The sequence below is a fragment of the Oncorhynchus keta genome, chromosome 37 (genome assembly GCF_023373465.1).
Source record: "Oncorhynchus keta strain PuntledgeMale-10-30-2019 chromosome 37, Oket_V2, whole genome shotgun sequence".
In the NCBI taxonomy this organism is placed as follows: domain Eukaryota; kingdom Metazoa; phylum Chordata; class Actinopteri; order Salmoniformes; family Salmonidae; genus Oncorhynchus; species Oncorhynchus keta.
In genome coordinates this window covers 7,825,637-7,847,922 of record NC_068457.1, presented here as the reverse complement: position 1 = coordinate 7,847,922, position 22,286 = coordinate 7,825,637, and the positions used below count along the sequence as shown (strand labels likewise).

Here is a 22,286-nt window from a genome sequence, read left to right as displayed (position 1 = left end):
CAACACAAAGTCACAGACAAAAAAAACAATTATGACTATCACCCCAACAGTGCAAACACATCACTAACAGTCACACTGACTTGTCTCCCCTACTCTTTTCCACCATCCACCTCCTCCCAAAAGTCCTTGTGAGAAGCTAATAAAACCGGGTTCTTTTTACCGTGGCGAACACAAGGCCAGCTGCTCCCCACAACCACCCTTCCCCTCCTCATCCCTCCTTTACCACATTCACCCCCCGAGGGTCAGGGAGAGAAATGGAAGGAGTGATTAACTTGGAAGCTGGCAGGCTGGACATGACACCTGTGGAGATCTGCTGTCCGCTCTTCCAGTCACACACCCACTTGTTCTCTCTTCATAACGCCACCTCTGTTTTTATATTTCCCCATCACTTCATAGTTTGCTGTCAATCAAGTCCACTTCTGTTAATCATCTCCTAAATTGTTCTTCTTTAATTAAGGACGTTTCCTTTCCTTAATTAATTACCACAGGCACACGCTTAGTTTTTTTTAATAGACACTAAACCACCTCTTAATAGGCACTTAATAACAGACACCTCCTCCTATACTCCTCATTTAACAAAGCCTTGGACTAGCCAACTACATTACTGATGTGCGCCGACTGGATGAGAGGAACAGAGGGAGGAGAGGGGGAGGAGGAGAGGATAAGAGAGACAGAAAAGGAAAGAGAAGGCGACGAGAGAAAGATATCATTTTTAAAAAGACTGCGAGAGGAAGAGAGAAATAGGAGTGAGGAGAGAGAGCAGAAAAGGGAAAGATGGTGAGAAATAAGGAGAGAGAAATAGGAGGGAGGAGAGAGAGAGCAGAAAAGGGAAAGATGAGGAGAAAGGAGGAGAGAGAAATAGGAGTGAGGAGAGAGAGAAAGCAGGAAGGGGAAAGATGGGGAGAAAGGAGGAGAGAGAAATAGGAGGGAGGAGAGGAGAGAGAGAGCAGAAAAGGGAAAGATGGGGAGAAAGGAGGAGAGAGAAATAGGAGGGAGGAGAGAGAGAGCAGAAAGGGGAAAGATGGGGAGAAAGGAGGAGAGAGAAATAGGAGGGAGGAGAGAGAGAGCAGAAAGGGGAAAGATGGGGAGAAAGGAGGAGAGAGAAATAGGAGGGAGGAGAGAGAGAGCAGAAAGGGGAAAGATGGGGAGAAAGGAGGAGAGAGAAATAGGAGGGAGGAGAGAGAGAGCAGAAAGGGGAAAGATGAGGAGAAAGGAGGAGAGAGAAATAGGAGGGAGGAGAGAGAGAGCAGAAAAGGGAAAGATGGGGAGAAAGGAGGAGAGAGAAATAGGAGGGAGGAGAGAGAGAGCAGAAAGGGGAAAGATGGGGAGAAAGGAGGAGAGAGAAATAGGAGTGAGGAGAGAGAGAGCAGAAAAGGGAAAGATGAGGAGAAAGGAGGAGAGAGAGAGCAGAAAAGGGAAAGATGAGGAGAAAGGAGGAGAGAGAATTAGGAGGGAGGAGAGAGAGAGCAGAAAAGGGAAAGATGGGGAGAAATGAGGAAAGAGAAATAGGAGGGAGGGGAGAGAGAGCAGAAAAGGGAAAGATGAGGAGAAAGGAGGAGAGAGAATTAGGAGGGAGGAGAGAGAGCAGAAAAGGGAAAGATGGGGAGAAAGGAGGAGAGAGAATTAGGAGGGAGGAGAGAGAGCAGAAAAGGGAAAGATGGGGAGAAATGAGGAAAGAGAATTAGGAGGGAGGGGAGAGAGAGCAGAAAAGGGAAAGATGAGGAGAAAGGAGGAGAGAGAATTAGGAGGGAGGAGAGAGAGCAGAAAAGGGAAAGATGGGGAGAAAGGAGGAAAGAGAAATAGGAGGGAGGAGAGCGAGCAGAAAAGGGAAAGATAAGGAGAAAGGAGGAGAGATAAATAGGAGTGAGGAGAGAGAGAAAGCAGGAAGGGGAAAGATGGGGAGAAAGGAGGAGAGAGAAATAGGAGGGAGGAGAGAGAGAAAGCAGGAAGGGGAAAGATGGGGAGAAAGGAGGAGAGAGAAATAGGAGGGAGGAGAGAGAGAGCAGAAAGGGGAAAGATGGGGAGAAAGGAGGAGAGAGAAATAGGAGGGAGGAGAGAGAGAGCAGAAAGGGGAAAGATGAGGAGAAAGGAGGAGAGAGAAATAGGAGGGAGGAGAGAGAGAGCAGAAAAGGGAAAGATGGGGAGAAAGGAGGAGAGAGAAATAGGAGGGAGGAGAGAGAGAGCAGAAAGGGGAAAGATGGGGAGAAAGGAGGAGAGAGAAATAGGAGTGAGGAGAGAGAGAGCAGAAAAGGGAAAGATGAGGAGAAAGGAGGAGAGAGAGAGCAGAAAAGGGAAAGATGAGGAGAAAGGAGGAGAGAGAATTAGGAGGGAGGAGAGAGAGAGCAGAAAAGGGAAAGATGGGGAGAAATGAGGAAAGAGAAATAGGAGGGAGGGGAGAGAGAGCAGAAAAGGGAAAGATGAGGAGAAAGGAGGAGAGAGAAATAGGAGGGAGGAGAGAGAGAGCAGAAAGGGGAAAGATGGGGAGAAAGGAGGAGAGAGAATTAGGAGGGAGGAGAGAGAGCAGAAAAGGGAAAGATGGGGAGAAATGAGGAAAGAGAATTAGGAGGGAGGGGAGAGAGAGCAGAAAAGGGAAAGATGAGGAGAAAGGAGGAGAGAGAATTAGGAGGGAGGAGAGAGAGCAGAAAAGGGAAAGATAAGGAGAAAGGAGGAGAGATAAATAGGAGTGAGGAGAGAGAGAAAGCAGGAAGGGGAAAGATGGGGAGAAAGGAGGAGAGCGAAATAGGAGTGAGGAGAGAGAGAAAGCAGGAAGGGGAAAGATGGGGAGAAAGGAGGAGAGCGAAATAGGAGGAAGGAGAGGAGAGAGAGAGCAGAAAAGGGAAAGTTGGGGAGAAAGGAGGAGAAAGTAAAAGAGAAGCAGGCTCCGCTTCATATAATGTTTGTTCCAACTTCACCTTGCAAGTAAGCAATAAGAACAATTACAGTGTCTTGGTGATCTCAACCTCTGCAGTAGTGAGTGGGTGTCTGCTCTCTCAAGCTCACAGCAGAATAATACTGGTGGGTGTTGGAAACACCTGGGACACAAATATAGTTGAGTAAAACATTTTTTTAATCCATGCCACGACTCAAGGACGGACAGGGAATAAAAATCGGCCTGGTCATTTCTAACATGCATTTCCCATACCGATTCATTATTTTACTCAAGACCCCATTTTTAGCACACATTTTTTAGACTGGCACACTGGGCTAAAGATGGACCAGCCCATCTGGCATTTGCCTAAACTGCCCTTTGGCCCGTCTGTTTCTGCCACCACTCATAAGTGTCACAAATAGCAGATGTGATCAAGGCTTACAGTTGAGTCACTATACTCCCTGTAGCCTCTGGTCGTCAACCCTGCTAATATCATCATTCCTTACAGTGTTGACCCAAGGCTCAGAAAGCACTCTGTCCATTCATATCATAATAAAGTCATGTGCAGTACATTCAGCCTACTGGCTTCACCATACTTACTGTTGCCATGGTGAGCTAACCCTCGCAGCTATGGCTAGGGATTTCAAATCTTTTAGAGACTTCTAGAATCTCCAAGACGGAAGTATGAATGTCGAACAGAATTATGAATGGCTAAGACTGTGGTTAAATCTGAAACCCTATTTGCTAATTACTTTCTGTGCAAAGGTAGTGCACTATATGGAATAGAGTGTCATGTTGTACCCTGGATGGTGGTTGGTCATGTTTAGACTTCAAAGAATGTAAATAGAACATGTTAAAAAAAAAGATAAAAGATGTTGGAGGGGGGTTAAAGACAGAAGAGCATATAGAAAAATCCCTGTTAGAAATTGTGATAAAGAGTAGTGGCAAGCCTTGGCAAGGGTTTCATGTAAATCCATACATTTCCTACATTTTGTGAGGTCTATGGTATTACCTGTCACTTCCATGTCAGGATTATGGAAAGTCACAATAACAACTCAAGCGGGCCATTCAGATGCATTACCGTCTAATCAAGAGATGTCCATTCGTTAAGACAATCAATTCATTTGTACGGGCGGGTGGCGCCTGGTGTAAATTGATTGTGACGGATGATTAAAAAAATAATGATGACGGTGTCAATGACCTGTCAGAGAGGACGCAGGTGCAGTTTCAGACGTTTAATTGCGGCTGGAACATGGTAAAGCATCCCCCCCGTGCGTTTTGCTCCTTCCTTCTGTTAACCCCACAACCCCTGGCTCGGGTCCACATGCAGCACAGAGCACGCACACCCCTTCACACTCTCACCGGTCTCACAGAGATGTTTGACTTCAAGTTAATTGGAGCGATTAGCTGGGAGGCTGGATGGGGCGGGAACACGCAGCAGGGTACATTACAATGTATTCGGAAAGTATTCAGACCCCTTGACTTTTTCCAAATGTTGTTCCGTTACAGCCTTACGCTAAAATGGATTAAATACATGTTTATTCTCATTCTGCACACAATACTACATAATGACAAAGCAAAAACTACATTTGCACATTCATTAAAAATAAATAACATAAATACCTTATTTACATAAGTATTCAGACCCTTTGCTATGAGACTCGAAATTGAGATCAGGTGCATTGATCATCCTGGATTGGAGTCCAACTGTGGTAAATTCAATTGATTGAACATGATTTGGAAAGGCACACACCTCTCTTTTTAAGGTCCCACAGTTGACAGTGCATGTCAGAGGTCGAAGGAATTGTCCATAGAGCTCCGAGACAGGATTGTGTCGAGGCACAGATGTGGGGAAGGTGTACCAAAAATTGTCTGCAGCATTGAAGGTTGCCAAGAACACAGTGGCCTCCATCATTCTTAAATGGAAGAAGTTAGGAACCACTAAGACTCTTCCTAGAGCTGGCCGCCCAGCCAAACTGAGCAATCAGGGAAGAAAGGCATTGGTCAGGGAGGTGAACAAGAAACCGATGGTCACTCTGACAGAGCTCAAGAGGTCCTCTGTGGAGATGGATAACCTTCCAAAAGGAAAACCACCTCTTCAGAACTCCACCAATCAGGCGTTTATGGCAGAATGGCCAGACAGAAGCCACTCCTTAGTAAAAGGCACATGACAGCCTGCTTGGAGTTTGCTAAAAGGCACCTAAAAGGACCAGAGAAACAAGATTCTCTGGTCTGATGAAACCAGTTGATCAAGGTCTGGTTGAGCAGCTCATTTCTAAAATGTGGTTTGTTAGAGGGGGACAGGGATAAAAGCCTGCACATGCATTTGCTCTCCTGGAAGGATGGTGGACCACCCTTGATGTAAAACCCTGCAACATTCCAACCAAATACATTTAATGGCTTTTGAAATAATTCACTCATTCAATATCAAAAATCAAATAATATGGAAGGCTACAAATCTTTTTATTCAGCTGAAGCATGCCCACATTATTTCTGTCATGAAATGTACATTTTCTAGTTTAGTCAAATGTATCTTAGCTACCTTACGTGTTTACTTTGCAACTCAATAGATGTTAGTCAGCCTGCAATGTCGCATACGTTGGATGCCCTAATCAATCTACAACATTTTTTGAAGCCACATAATCCAAAAGAAAGGCTACATCAATTTTTTTTCCCTAAAATTTAAATGTTCACGATTGACTAATTCTTATTTCGATTGACATGATTTGTTTCAATGCGATTGAACCGAATACCAACTAAGTGAACAGTTTTTTTGGTCAAAAATAAATGTTTAAATGAAATCATACGAATTGTTCAAAATAGTAAATTGACTTTGTATGGCCTTATTCACAAGTGTCCAAGGGATACGATTTTTGGGACATGACATGAAGAAAACAATAGCCTACATGTTAATAATGGCAAAACAGTTAACTACAGGGTACCCTAGTAAGTCTATAGCCTATAAAATAGGATAGAGTATGATGCAGCAATGTCCGACTGTCTCTCTCTCCTTGAGAATCAGCCGCACATATGCAGGTCATGTGATCAGGTCATGCGGTAAAGCTTCATTCCGATCCCGGCTGGTGTGGATTTTATTTTGATTGATACATTTTTTTTTTTTTTACGGGATTAAATAAATGACATTAACAGAAATACATGTCCATGACTTTTCCAAAACGTTTAGGATTTGATCCTTTTCAAGGCCACTATTTTAAAATTCCATGACTTTTCCAGGAGTTTCACAACCATACGAAACCTGATGGCCACTTCACAATAAACATTTTGTCCAAACTGCCGTCTAAAGGTTTCCACAGTAGGGGCAGAACCTGACCGTAGGCTAAATTAATGCTTTTGTTATCTGTGAGAGGAAAGACGTCACGTGGTGGGCTCTAACAATATGGGGAAAAAATATCAGATTTTTTTTTTTTTTAAAGGCCTTGACTTCTCATAAGCATAGAAATTCTGATAAACACTATTAAATCACAATCCATTTTTTATAAATGAAAATTGAATTACAATAAATGGTTACAGACATGTCTGGATTGTGATACTGGTTTAAGTTGAGCTCATATTAATCACTAGAGTTTCAAAGGGTCGGAAATACTCCGGTAAATTTCCAAACATTTTAATGGGAAGTTCAACCCTGGAATTTGGGTAATTTTGCTTAAATTCAAAAACAAAGTTAGCTTACAACAGTGAACCTTTTCTTCCATCACATGGACAATGCACTCTTCCATCACATGTACAGTTGATTCTCAAGATCTTGTACACTAATGAGATGCTATTGAGCCCACATTACTACACTGTCTAAGCCAAGGACTACATGCTTCATGGTAAGTTTTGATTACAATACAGGGTGGGTGAATATATTTTATATGACATTATTTTTTGTTAGCTAGTAAATAGTAGCCTACAGCAAAGTGTGTTTAACAATTTCTAACAATTTCTGCAAGTTAGTTTTTGCTACCATGTGGGTTTTTAGCTTGCTAGAGTCTGCTAACCGAGGAGTATTAATTCACTTGTTTCCATACATGTTTCATTTGATAACCAAATCAAATCCAATTTTATTGATCACACACATAGTTAGCAGATGTTAATGCGAGTGTAGCGAAATGCATGGAGTTGTTTAATCTAACTGCTTAACTATTTATCTGAACATGGAATTGTTTTTGTTAGTTTTTTAAACTCTTTTTTTTCTAATCTTTACAGGAAAATGCCACGAGCACCATCTGATGTGTGGAGACATTTCACTGCAGCTAATGAAGGAAAAGCTGTGTACATTTGCAAATACTGTGCCAAATCATATGTGAAGAATGCAACAAAGATGCAGAATCATCTGGCCAAGTGCATAAAGTTCCCTCAGCGCTCACAAAAAGTAACCTCTGACAAAAGTCCCTCTACTTCTATTTGAGGTGAAAATTATGAATCAGACACCTTATCGATAGCAACAGATCATGGTCCTCCTGGAATCAGAAGTTTTTTTTGACTTGCACGAATTGTGCATGCAACTGGTTCACCTCTGATGCGCACAGGCAATGTGTATTGGAAGAGATTGCTGAATGTTCTTCACACAGCATACAGCTCTCCAAACAGACATGCTTTATCTACTAATTTGCTGGATGCAGAGTTCAAGTGGTCAAGCAAATCACAGAAACCAGAACGTATTGCAATCATCTCTGATGGGTGGTCGAATGTTCATGGGCAAGGAATAATTAACAACATAATCTCCACCCCTCAACCAGTATTCTACAATAGCACAAACAGAAGGGGCAACAGACACACCGGTCTCTACATTGCATCTGCAACGTAGAGACCGGTGTGTCTGTTGCCCCTTCTGTTTACTGGTTGGGGATCAATGACCTTGGACATCAGAAGGTATTTGCACTGGTGACAGACAATGCTGCGAACATGAAGGCTGCTTGGTCTAAAGTGGAGGAGTCCTACCCTCACATCACACCCATTGGCTGTGCTGCTCATGCATCGACTCTGCTCCTCAAGGACAGCATGGCACTGAAAACAATGGATACACTCTACAAGAGAGCCACGGTCTGCTGTCTGGTGAAGTACACTTCCAAGCAAGGGCCTTGGGATGGAGATGCAATATGGCAGTCGTGCCAACATATCTCATCAGCCACCTGGTGGAAGGGACTTTGTGGATCTAAGGCTCTTTCCCCTGTTGCCTCCATTATCCTCCAAATCCCAATGTAACAGTATAACTTTAGACCATCCCCTCGCCCATACCCGGACGTGAACCAGGGACCCTCTGCACACATCAACAACAGTCACTACTACTTCAAGGTCTCAGAGCAAGTGACGTCACCGATTGAAACGCCACTAGCGCGCACCGCTAACTAGCTAGCCATTTCACATCCGTTACGCTCACCCCCCTTTTTCCGCAGCAACCAGTGATCCGGGTCAACAGCATCAATGTAACAGTATAACTTTATACCGTCCCCTCGCCCATACCCGGGTGTGAACCAGGGACCCTCTGTACACATCAACAACAGTCACCCTCGAAGCATCGTTACCCATCGCTCCACAAAATCAGCCACCTCAGAGCGCAACTGGTCCTTGTTTGGGAACACACACCAAAGCACGCAACAGGCTGACCAATACAAGGGTTGAAAAATTGGTGGCCATGCGGGCAAATGTGAGGCTTTTTGAGCCTGACAACGAGCCATCATCAACAAGGTTGGAAAGTGATGGTGAAGATGAGGCCTCAGAGTCTGATGGTCAAAAGGTGGACATTGAGGAGGTCCAGGGAGAAGGCGTGGAAGCCTGAGAGGAAGACAAACATCATTTTATAGATGTACATTGAAAAGGTTTTGGGGAGATGCGATGGATCATTGGGGATCATTCAATATTCCCTTTTGCTGTTCAGTGAAATCATCCCATGTGAAGAGTCCACTCATTCACTTAAAGTTCAATTAGTAACTAAAGTTTTTTTTTATTGGAATGATTTAAATCATTTGCAATTATATCTACTTATGATAAGGTAAAAGGTTCATGTTTCTGTCTCCATATGATATGGTAAATACATCCAATGCAAAAACACATCCACATTTAAATGGTATTAATATTAATTTGCATATGTTCTCACCTCTGAATATTCCGCCAAAATGTGCAACCCTATTCATCACTACTTATTTTTTTACATGTGTAGAAGAATATTCCTCATCAGATGCCAGTCAAATACTGCCATCTGTGCAAACTGAATGGATTGAACGACTCTCACAAAGCCCAATGTAGCCAACGTCACTGGCTAATCAACACGTCTTGCATGGTGCCTATTTCCTGAAATCAGTCTTCATTCAGTGAACTTTTTCTGTGACTCACAAATCTATACTTTTCATGGAATCTGAAAAGCTTTAGCTTTTGTTGAAAGAAATGTACAAATCTGAATTTTGAAATAATATAAACGTATGTCAATAAATGAGTTTTTCAATAAGCTTTCCATAGGACTGAGAGCGATGCATCCGAATGATTATCCTTGGAATAATACATAGACCTATATCCTTCTCCATTTCCTGAGTTATCACAATTCCAAATGAGATCCATTCAACCTCCCCATTCCCTTTATCAGATCCATTCCAAACATAACCCAACATTCACATCTACTCATAGTCTGCATCTCAAATTGCTCCACATTCCCGACATAGTGCACTACTAATAACCAGAGGCCTACTAATAACCAGAGGCCTATAGGCCATGGTCAAAATGCGTGCACTAAATAAGCAAATGGTGCCATTTGGGACGCAGCCATAGATGAGCCCATACATATGATCACGTTTGATCGGCACCAATGCTTTACCATTGACATATGAATGAATGACATCGGTCGAGACATCTACGGACCATTTACAAAGTCCATGTCCCAAATGGCACCCTATTCCCTATAAGGTGCACTACTAATGACCAGATCCTTATGGTAGGTCCACTGACGACGCAATCACCAGAGGAATACCTATGTAAGAATGCTGTTCATCGATTATAGCTCAGCATTCAACACCATAGTACCCTCCAAACTCGTCATTAAGCTCGAGACTCTGGGTCTCGACCCCGCCCTGTGCAACTGGGTACTGGACTTCCTGACGGGCCACCCCCAGGTGGTGAGGGTAGGTAACAACATCTCCAACCTGCTGATCCTGAACACTAGACCCACAAGGGTGCGTTCTGAGCCCTCTCCTGTACTCCCTGTTTACCCACGACTGCATGGCCATGCACGCCTCCAACTCAATCATCAAGTTTGCAGACGACACTAGTGGTAGACTTGATTACCAACAACAACGAGACGGCCTACAGGGAGGAGGTGAGGGCCCTCGGATTAGTGTGGTGTCAGGAAAATAACCTCACACTCAATGTCAACAAAACAAAGGAGATGATCGTGGACTTCAGGAAACAGAGGGAGCAGCCCCCTATTTCCATTGACGGGACAGTAGTGGAGAGGGTGGAAAGTTAAGTTCCTCGGCATACACATCACGGACAAACTGAAATGGTCCACCCACACAGACAGCGTGGAGGCTGAAGAAATTCAGCTTGTCACCAAAAACACTCAAACTTTTACAGATGCACAAACGAGAGCATCCTGTCGGGCTGTATCACCACCTGGTACGGCAGCTGCTCCGCCCATAACCGTAAGGCTCTCCAGAGGTTAATGAGATCTGCACAATGCATCACCGGGGGCAAACTACCTGCCCTCCAGGACACCTGCACCACCCGATGTCACAGGAAGGCCAAGATCATCATCAAGGACAACCACCACCCGAGCCACTGCCTGTTCACCCTGCTATCCAGAAGGTGAGGTCAGTACAGGTGCATCAAAGCTGGGACCAAGAGACTGAAAAACAGCTTCTATCTCAAGGCCATCAGAATGTTAAATAGCCACCACTAACATTGAGTGGCTGCTACCAACATACTGACTCAACTCTCGCCACTTTAATAACGGAACAATTGATGTAATAAATGTATCACTAGCCACTTTAAACAATGCCACTTTATTTAATGTTTACATACCCTACATTACTCATCTCATATGTATATACTGTACTCTATACCATCTACTGCATCTTGCCTATGCAGTTCGGCCATCACTCATTCATATATTTTTATGTACATATTCATATTCATTCCTTTACACGTGTGTGTATAAGGTAGTTGTGAAATTGTTAGGTTAGATTACTTGTTAGATATTACTGCATGGTCAGAACTAGAAGCACAAGCATTTCGCAACACTCGCATTAACATCTGCTCACCATGTGTATGTGACAAATTGTATTTGGTTTGTATGGGTCCTGATCAAAAGTAGTGCACTCAATAGGAAATAGGGTACCACAGTGTGAACAGAGCCGGGGCCCTTGATGACTTGTACACTCAGCAATTAAAAAGGCAAATTAGTTGAGATGGATTGAATCATTAGTTGTTTTTTTTATATTACATTTCCCATGAAATTAGATTTCTAATTTGGCCACATTTGATAGTGTGGGGTTGTTTCCTTTTTGAAGAGTGGATGTCTGTATGGGTTAGGGGTTGTGCGTGCGTGCATATGTGTAATAAGGAGTGACAGTCCGTTCATGAGGACGGCTATGCTCCCTGGGTTTAATTACATTGGTTGACAAGACCATCACATGAGAAGGGAAAGACAGTGAGTGTACACACACACACACACACACACACACACACACACGATACACAGTGAGTATACCACATGCACACGCACGCACACACAGAAATTCAAGCCATTTCTGATGGGTCGATCCATACGAATTGGTAAAATAGTACAGCAACCAAGCATAGTGCACTTATGAAATCCTACTTATTACCAGCAAAATGATCAACTTTATAAGTACCTATAGACTTAATGGCATACAGAAAGCATATGCTACCATCTAGTTCCATTTGAATGATGCACTATCCCAATGCTAAATGATTATGACAGGACTTCAATATGGAGAGCCCGAGACTTAGAGGGTAGGCTAATTGCTGTGATAATGTAGCCTTTCTGGTGGTTGAATGCAGTGAATGACAGGTCTACCTGGGTAAATGACTGTCGGGGAGAGGTAAAAAGTGCTGCCACCAGTTATTACGAGGAGTAGAGAGGCTCTCCGGGGATGTTCTTCTAACGCGCTGCAGATCCCCTTACATTGAGAAACGGACTACTTTCACATAATCATGGGCACTCATCAGGAACGGAGGGCTGATTATGGGGATTAGTCACACAGGGAGAGTAGAGAGCTGGAGCTCTGATTAGCACAAAAAGGTTCTGTCAAGAGAGGGTGCCAGTGTGGGTGTGTAGAGGGGAGTGTGTGTGTGTGTGTATGTGTGCTACAAAAAAAGTAAGATTACAAGCAGGGCTGGGTGATTCATTTGAATGTATGTTTTTGCACGATATTCCAAATGCCATGTCCGCTTGTTCTCATGCTGTGTTTTTAGTCTCGTCGTCTCCGCTCCTCTGTGCACCTTCCCATTTACACCAGAGATCTGTGCATAATGACAAGATGTACGTCTCCGTCCTAACAATGAGAGTCATTGTCCCAAAGGCGGAAGGCAGGCGACAAGCTTCGGTCCAAAATAAGCCCAAAGAAATGCATTTGCCTTATTTTGGACCAATTTTAGCGAGAACTTTGCTTAGCCTCTTCTTCTAAGCCCCCCACCCCCCCAAATAAAGTTAAGCGATCATAACTTCCTCTCTGACAAACGGTTTCAACTTGCTACGGGTGTGTTCATAACAATTAAACTGTTCAACCTTGTTAGCTAGCAAATACACTAAATGGTCAAAAGAATGGGCACCAATATGGAGTTGGTCCCCAATTTGCCACTGTAACAGCCTCCACTCTTCTGGGAAGGCTTTCCACTAGTTGTTGGAACATTGCTGGGGGGACTTGCTTCCATTCAGCAACAAGAGCATTAGTGAGATCAGGCACTGATGTTGGGCTATTAGGCATGGCTCGCAGTTTTTGTATTTCAATTCATCCCAAGGGTGTTAAATGTGGTTGAGGTCAGGGCTCTGTGCAGGCCAGTCAAGTTCTCCCACACCTATCTCAACAAACCATTTCCTGTATGGACCTCGCTTTGTGCACGGAGGCATTGTCATGCTGAAACAGGAAAGGGCCTTCCCCAAACTGTTGCCACAAATTTGAAAGCACAGAATCGTCTACGATGTCATTGTATGCTGTAGTGTTAAGATTTCCCTTCACTGGAACTAAGGGGCCTAGCCTGAACCACAAAAAACAGTCCTAGACCAGTATACAGACGATTTTTTACGCACTGTGATTCAGCACTCGGTGGTCCCGTTCTGTACACTTGTGTGGATTACCAATTCGTGGCTGAGCTGTTGTTGCTCCAAGACGTTTCCACTTAACAGCACTTACAGTTGAGTGGGGAAGCTCGGGCAGGGCAGAAATTTGACAAACGGACTTGTTTGTCAAACAACACCCTCCAAACGGACGGTGCCACATTGAAAGTCACTGAGCTCTTCAGTACGGGCCATTCTACTGCCAATGTTTGTCTATGGAGATTGGATGACTGTGTGCTTGATTTTATACACCTGTCAGCAACAGGTGTTGCTAAAATTGACAATTCCACTCATTTGAAGGGATGTCCACATACTTCTAGTTTAGATCCAAGTTGGCTGAACTTGAAATATAAAGATAAGCTGGCTAATCACTAGCACAGCGGGGACTGTGAAGCAACACAAACACTTGCACAGACACACACGCACACACAATACATACACATGGATTTAGTAATGTAGATATGTGGTAGTGGTGGAGTAGGGGCCTGAGGGCACACAGTGTGTTGTGAAATCTGTGAATGTTACAGTAATGTTTTGAAATTGTATAAACTGCCTTAATTTTGCTGGACCCCAGGAAGAGCAGCTGCTGCTTTGGCAGTGACCACGTCATAGTAACCTGGCTGCCCCCTACTATCAAGTCCAGTCATAATTGATCGGATGGCACCGGAGAAAATGGCTGCCGTTTTACGGTCTCCTAACCATTTGTGCTATTGTGTTTATTTTTTGGCATTATTTGTAACTTATTTTGTACATAATGTTTCTGCCAACGTCTCTTATGACCGATAAGAGCTTCTACAAATCAGGACAGAGATTACTCACCTCGTATTGAAAGACAATTTTTTCTTAAACGAGTCGGACGAGAGGGAATTACTCCAGACACTTGACAAGGCGCTCCCCAGACAAATCGACAAGGCCCTCATTCCCGTCATTTGCAGGAGAAAGAGACGGCGATATTGAGAACGAAGGTCGTGTGCCTTGTTAGGATTCGGTGGCGAGTGGGTCATTTGACTTTACCATCGGTCCTCTTCAATCATTGGATGATAAAAAGACTTACTACAAGAACGTATACCCTAACAACGGGACATTAAAAAGGGTAATATCTTGTGTTTCACCAAGTCAGGGCTGAACGACGACATGAATAACAGAGCTGGCGGATTTTACGCTTTTTCGGCAGAATAGATCAGTTGCCTCTGGTTAGTCAAGGGGTGACACTATATATTTGTATATGTGTAAACAACAGCTGGTGCACTATATCTAAGGAAGTCTCAAGGTTTTGCTACCCTGAGGTAGAGTACCTAATGATAAGCTATAGACCACACTTTTTACCAAGAGAGTTTAACTATGTTCTTCGTAGTGGTCTATTTACCACCACAAACCAATGCTGGCACCAAGACCGCACTCAATGAACTGTATGTGGCCATAAGCAAACAGGAAAACGCTCATAAAGAGGCGACACTCCTAGTGGCCGGGGACTTCACTGCAGGGAAACTGAAATCCATTTTCCCAAATTCTACCAGAATATTAAATGTGCAACCAGAGTACATTTTCTTTAAAATAACTTTACACCACCTTTATACAACAAACAGAATTGCACTCAAATCTCTCCCTCACCCTCCATTTGGTAAATCTGACCATAATTCTATCCTAATGATTCCTGCTTACAAGCAAAAACTAAAGCAGGAAGCACCAGTGACTCGGTCTATAAAAAAATGGTCAGATGAAGCAGATGCTCAGCTACAGGACTGTTTTGCTTGCACAGACTGGAATATGTTCCGGGATTCCTCCAATGGCATTAAGGTGTAGGCCACATCAGTCACGGGCTGCATCAATAACATCGTCCGCACAGTGACCGTACGTGCATACCCCAACCAGAAGCCATGGATTACAGGCAACACCCTCACTGAGCTGAAGGGTAGAGCTGACGCTTTCCGGGACTCTAACCCGGGAGTATATATGAAATCCCGCTAGGACCTCTGACAAACCATCAAACAGGCAAAGCGTCAATAGAGGACTAAGATCGAATTGTACTACACCGGCTCCGACACTCGTCGGATGTGGCAGAGCTTGCGGACAACTAAAGACTACAAAAAGGTAAGCACAGCCACAAGCTGCCCAGTTACGCGAGTTTACCAGACGGGCTAAATTACTTCTATGATCGCTTTGAGGCAAGTAACACTGAAATATGCATGAGAGCATCAGCTGTTCCCGAGTGACTGTGATCACGCTCTACGTAGCTGACGTGAGTAAGACATTTAAACAGGTCAACATTCACAAGGCCGCAGGGCCAGGCAGATTACCAGGACGTGTACTTCGAGCATGCGCTGACCAACTGGCAAGTGTCTTCACTGACATTTTCAACCTCTCCCTGTCGGTGTCTGTAAAACCAACATGTTTCAAGCAGACCACCATAGTCCCTATGCCAAAGAACACTACGGTAACCTGCCTAAATGACTACTGACCCGTAGCACTCACGTATGTAGCCATGAAGTGCTTTGAAAGGCTGGTCATGGCACACATCCCAGAAACCCTAGACACACTCCACTTTGCATACCACCCAAAATAATCCACAAATGATACAATTTCAAATCGCACTACACACTGCCCTTTCCCACCTGGACAAAAGGAACACCTATATGAGAATGCTAATCATTGACTACAGCTCAGCGTTCAACACCATAGTGCCCACAAAGCTCATCACTAAGCTAAAGACCCTGGGACTAAACACCTCCCTCTGCAACTGGATCCTGGACTTCCTGACAGGCTGCCCCCAGGTGGTAAGGTTAGGTAACAACACATCTGTCACACTGATCCTCAACAAGGGAGCCCCTCAGGGGTGCGTGCTCAGTCCCCTCCTGCACTCCCTGTTCACTCATGACTTCATGGCCAGGCACGACTCCAACACCATCATTAAGTTTGCCGATGACACAACAGCGGTAGGCCTGATAAACAACAATGACGAGACAGCATATAGGGAGGTCAGAGATCTGTCCGTGTGGTGCCAGGACAATAACCTCTCCCTCAACGTTATCAAGACAAAAGGAGATGATTGTGGACTTCAGGAAAAGGAGGACCAAGCACGCCCCCATTCTCATCGACAGGGCTGTAGTTGAGCAGGTTGAGAGCTTCAAGTTCCTTGGTTTCCACATCACCAACAAACTATCATGGTCCAAGCACACCAAGACAGATGTGAAGAGGGCAGGACAAAACCTGGCATGGGTCCTCAGAACCTCAAAATGTTCTACAGCTGCACCATCCTGACTGGTTGCATCACCGCCTGGTATGGCAACTGCTCGGCATCTGACCGCACGGCACTACAGAGGATAGTGCGTACGGCCCAGTACATCACTGGGCCACCAAGCTTCCTGCCATCCAGGACCTCTATACCAGCCGGTGTCAGCGGAAGGCCCTAAAAATTGTCAAAGACACCAGCCACCCTAGTCATAGACTGTTCTCTCTGATTCCGCATGTCAAGCAGTACTGGAGCACCAAGTCTAGCTCCAAAAGGCTTATTAACAGCCATAAGACTCCTGAACAGCTAATCAAATGGCAACCCGGACTATTTGCATTGTCCCCCTCACCCCCATTTTTACACTGCTGGTAATCTGTTTATTATCCATGCATAGACACTTTACCTCAGCCTACATGTACATATTACCTTAATTACCTAACCGGTGCCCCCGCACATTGTACCTGTACCCCCTGTATATATCCTCGATATTGTTATTTTACTGCTGCTCTTTAGTTCTTTTTTACTTTTATTTCTTATTTTTCACTGAACACATATTTTTCTTAAAACTGCATTGTTGGTTAAGGGCTTGTAAGTAAGCATTTCACTGTAAGGTCTTTTGTATTCGGCGCATGTGACAAATATAATTTGATACCACCATAGAAATAGAATGAATGTAGAATGTCATTCTTTATGGGTACCACCAGCTGCCTCCTAGGAGGGCCCTGCTTCTGTTACTATAGACACAGAGATAAACTGTGGGACATTGTTGGATGGGTGATAAACATGTAAGCATTTAAACGACTGAGCAGGTAGCTCCCTCTCCTCTGTGGTGTGGCCCCAGCCCCTTGTTGCTCCAGGGGGTCACATATACAGATACAGCCGCACTCCTCCCTCCCTCCATCTTTCTGCATTCCCCTCATCATTCATCAGGCAAGCCTGAATATTCATGAGGAGGCTTCTGGCCTGTGTTCCTGACTGGGGGGGGTTAATGGAGCCTCTGGCGTGTGTGTGTGTGTGTACTGTAATCAAATCACTCCTGCCCCTCATCTCCCACCAGTGGAGCGGGAGCTACGCTACACACATACAGCGCCATGCTAACCTGCTTGCCCACGGCTCCACAGGTAGGAGAGCCTCGGATGTGAAGGGCTCGCTAGTCGCTACGCTAGCAGACAAATAGACGGTCATTATCTACCATTAACATCCGTGGCTAACGCGGCACACATACTGTGCAGTGGACGATCTCACAATGGATGCCTCATAGATCATTGATGGAGAGAGGAGTGCTGCTGGGAATGAGAGGACAAAAGCAATAAAGATAAAAACTTTTTTCCCATCACAGAGAGGAGTTATAATAAACCATTGACATGGGCTGCGTTCCAAATTGCACTCTATTTCCTTTATAGAGCATTACTTTTGACCAGGGCCCAGTTTTATTAGTCATATGCACGGGATATGGTTGGTATACATCGTCCAACGAAATGCTTACTTGCAGGTTCCTTCTCGACAATGTAACAGCAATAACAAATAATAAAAGATTAGAATACAAAAATAGTAAATGGCAGCATAATTTATAGTCCAATATTTACACGTGTTTTGGGTAGGGGGCGGGGGGGGCAAGTGTATAAATTGAGCCGTATGATAGGAGTGTGGTGGCAGCAGTTGTGATGTGTGTGTTGCATGAATGTACTGCTACTGAACATTAGGAACACCTGCAATTTCCATGACTTAGATTGCCCCAGGTGAAGGCTATGATCCCTTATTGATGTCACTTGTTAAAGCCACTTCAAAATCAGTGTAGAGACAGGTTAAAAAAGGATTGTTAAGCATTGAGACGTGGATTTTGTATGTGTGCCATTCAGAGAGTGAATGAATGGGCAAGACAAAAGATTTAAGTGTCTTTGAACGCAGCATGGTAGTAGGTGCCAGGCGCACCGGTTTAAGTGTGTCAAGAACTGCAACGCTGCTGGATTTTTCATGCTCAACAGTTTCCCGTGTGTATCAAGAATGGTCCACTACCCAAAGGACATTCAATAGGGTGCAATTTGGGACAAATCCAGTCACAGAAATAAATCATATGTAATCAAGCTTAATTTCATATTCTTAATTAGGATTTGAGTGTTTTTAACAGAAAAGCAAGTGCATCTTTTCTATGCTATCCCGCTTACAATGTGCTAAACAATTTAACAAACATCCCTCAATGAAAAATGTTGTGATGAGGAGTCAATAGGTTACAGCAAACAGAAAGCTTTCAAGTCATCACCTAGGTGGCTAACCGTGGATTACACATGGATATCCTCTAGTACGAATAGTAAAAGCACATGCAACACCAGCAGTATGTTTAGAGTTTTACATTTTGTTTTAAAATATCGTCCTCGTGAGAATGTTATAGCAGGCCATGCAAGCTTTTACCGGCATTCGGTTATGCCGTAATAATCGCCCCCAACCCTCCACTCACTCATAAACAAAGCCTTGTAAAACAATGATGCAACACACTTCCCCTACCTTTTACATTTCCTTTATTGTTCGTATTCTTATCTTTCATTATTTCTTATTGTTGTTGCATTGTCGAGAAGGAACCTGCAAGTAAGCATTTCCTTGGACGGAGTAGACCATGTGCATTCCCTACATACAACTAATAAAACTTGAAACTTTAACATCTCGATAAAAATGACCACAGAGCGTATCACAGAAGAAAGAGAAGTTGTTTTTTAAGTTAACAACAGAGTTCAAGCATCTATTATTTATCCCTTTGTCCCTTTAATATTCAGAAATAACTATACTTTTAGTTTCAGTCCTGGAGGCACAGGACAAGCACAGTGCGCGTTCCACTCGCCCAGTAAGTTTAAATATAAATTGTTGTTGCAGAACACAGCACCGCCACCGACTAAATTATGAATATTCCATTTTCATTCTGTATTCCGTTCTTGCTGAGTAAGTGTTGGTAATTTATCATTCTATTCTGCTTCCCGCTTACAAGCCGTTATTAGCACATTTTAGGAATGTATCATGCCAAATCTTTTTTTCTTCCTAGAAAGTGGAGCAGTTTGTGTGGGCTCGTGCGTACACAGCAGGTGAAGGAGAACACACAGGTAAGGCATGATACACTAACAATGGTTGCCTATCCGCTGACTCTCACACCAAACCATTGCTCCCTATCTGAGGAACTCCCTTCCCCTCATGGTTCAGTTGTTTCAGAGTGAAAAAGAAAAAAAGTGTGAACAAGATTAACTGCAAAACACTAAGTGACTATAACCAAACCCTGCCTCTCAGTGAGATGTATGACGCAATCCATCATGCACCAACCAACCATTATCAGACAGGCCAGACCAGATAAGCAAGTCCACAGAGTCGTCAGCACATACGACAGTCATAGTTCACAAATTACTGTATGTACGTACATGGTATGGGTTGTTTGCCTCTGTTTGAAAGCCAGTAACTAATTTCTGCATCTTGCTGTCATCCCTTCATGACACTTGATAAAGGTGTTTAGGCAATGAGACATATGACCACTTTCTCCAATCCCGCCTGTGAGAAGTTTCATGCGTGTTGTGTTAATACCAGGCATTGAGTTGTACTACTCTGTTCACCTGCTCTGGGGTGAAGTGTACCCTAGGTACAGATCTAGGATCAACTTCCACACTCATAACCTTAACCATTAGCGGGGGAAACGCATAACTGACCAGAGGTCTAGGTCTAAGTTCACCCTGCCCGTCCACCCAGACACAGGCTCCACCCAGACATAGATATTTTCAAGGTGTATATTAATGTTGACATCATTGGGCCTTACCTTGTCTCGGTCCTCCACCAGGTCAGCAAGCAGGTCATCCAGGTCCAAGATGCCCCCGTCACAGTACTCCATGTGGTGGGTACGAACCAGGAAGTCCTCCCCATTCTGGTAGGCACACGGAAAACATGGAGACATGAGCCTGATAAGAACCTGATCAGCTGGTTATTGGGTAAAAACACACTTTTTAATGGTCCTGTATGGCTCAGTTGATAGATCATGGCGCTTGCAACGACAGGGTTGTGGGTTCGATTACCGGGGCCACCCATGCATAAAATGTATGCACGCCTGACCGAGTCGCTTTGGATCAAAGCAGCCTCTAAATGGTATACATTTACACTTATGAAAAGTAGTTATTGTTGAAATGGTACCTTTTGCAACCTGCTAATATGAATACAGTAAACTGCAGCAAAAGCGTAATTTCCTCAAACCTTCATAAGACAAAACTGGGTTATGAAGCGCCAAATGGCTGCACTGTTTCCTCTTTACAGATTCAGAAATATGGTTGAGAAGAGGATAACACTGTGTGTGTTGTTTATGTTTACTTACCTCATTATTATTTCCTAACAACAGGTTATCAAAATGTATGACAGTAGCCAATTACAGTAGTTTGTGTAAGTTGTTTGTGTAAGTGGTGTTGGGGGTGTGTGGGGAGGGGCGCATTTCTAGTCCCCCCACTCCGTGAGAGTGGTGGGCACATTCCTGAAGCTTCACTATAGTAACACAGGTCTGAGAACAGATAGGACACCATCTTCCTGGTATCTTTTATTCAGGACATAATCTGAAATCTGTGCCATTTTACTAAACAGTAGTGCTGAGCGATTAGTGCTTTTATAAGGTTCGGATTCAGTTCGAGTATGGTTTCGATAATATATTTTTCTACATTAAATGCACTATGCATTGTGGGTTGAATGCTGTAACACAGAATAAAACAATTAATAAAAAGTCCCATGATGGTACTGACTGTCCATTACTGCTTATCACTTAACCATAATTTATTCATATATATCTTTACTAAAATATTTTAGTTGAATTTTTAATTTGTTTTATTTGATGACTTTATTATTATTTTATTACAAGTCATCTCATCTCTATAGAGCTGCTATATGCTGTCTGACAAAATCACTATCGTAGTAGTTCTTCAATGTAAATAAGGCATACTTGTTGAATGCCAACTACCAAACCCTTCGCTCATGTATTTAAGTCTATCCCCTTGATCGCACATTCTTCTGTCCCTTTTACAGATCAGTAGCAGGTGTATAAGAAACAGAACGGACAAGTTGGCGCGCAATGCATCATGGTCATTGTAGTTAATTACCACGTTTTCTGAGCTGTGTCGAATATTGGCCTGTTGGAAACTACAACTCCCGACGACATCACACAGTTCAGGCTTGATCTGATTTATCTCTAGAGAAACTCAGCAATGTGTGCATCTAGCTCACGGAAAATTATGAACAAAATAGAATTCAAAATAATTGAACTGACATTGGTCAATTAGTCATTTAAAAAATAAAAATAATAACACTAATAAACAGTATTGTCTGAGAGGTGGCCACACAACTCTTGCAGGTCAAATGCACAAAAAGCAAGATTTGGAGAAGTTTAGGATGTAGGGCTATATTTTTGGCTGGCGTTAAGGTGGCACTAGCGTCAAATGCACATTAGTAGGCAATTTAATTATGTACAGTGCCTTGCAAAAGTACTCATCCCCCTTGGCATTTTTCCTGTTGTGTTGCATTACAACCTGTAATTTAAAATTGATTTTATTTGGATTTGGCGGCAGCGTAGCCTAGTGGTTAGAGTGTTGGACTAGTAACCGGAAGGTTGTGAGTTCAAACCCCCGAGCTGACAAGGTACAAATCTGTCGTTCTGCCCCTGAACAGACAGTTAACCCACTGTTCCCAGGCCGTCTGTAATGAATTTCCTCCTCTTCTTCCGAAGAGGAGAGGCGAAACGGATCAGAGGATCAATACGCGGCGTGGTAATTGTCCATGGTACTTTTTTAATACGTTAAGGTACACATGAACAAACTAACAAAAACAAGAAATGTGAAAACTCAAAACAGTCCTATCTGGTGCACACACAGAGACAGGAACAATCACCCACAAACACA

At 43.6% G+C, this 22,286-nt stretch overlaps 1 protein-coding gene across 1 annotated transcript in view; it reads right to left on the bottom strand.

Moving 5' to 3' along the window:
- The window catches only part of LOC118369969 (partitioning defective 3 homolog B-like), a 174,116-nt gene that overhangs the window by 135,147 nt on the left and 16,683 nt on the right, over positions 1-22,286 (bottom strand). The window contains exon 3 of the mRNA XM_052499048.1: positions 20,177-20,281. Coding sequence (XP_052355008.1) covers positions 20,177-20,281 — 105 coding nt within the window. The remainder of the gene's footprint in view (positions 1-20,176; positions 20,282-22,286) is intronic.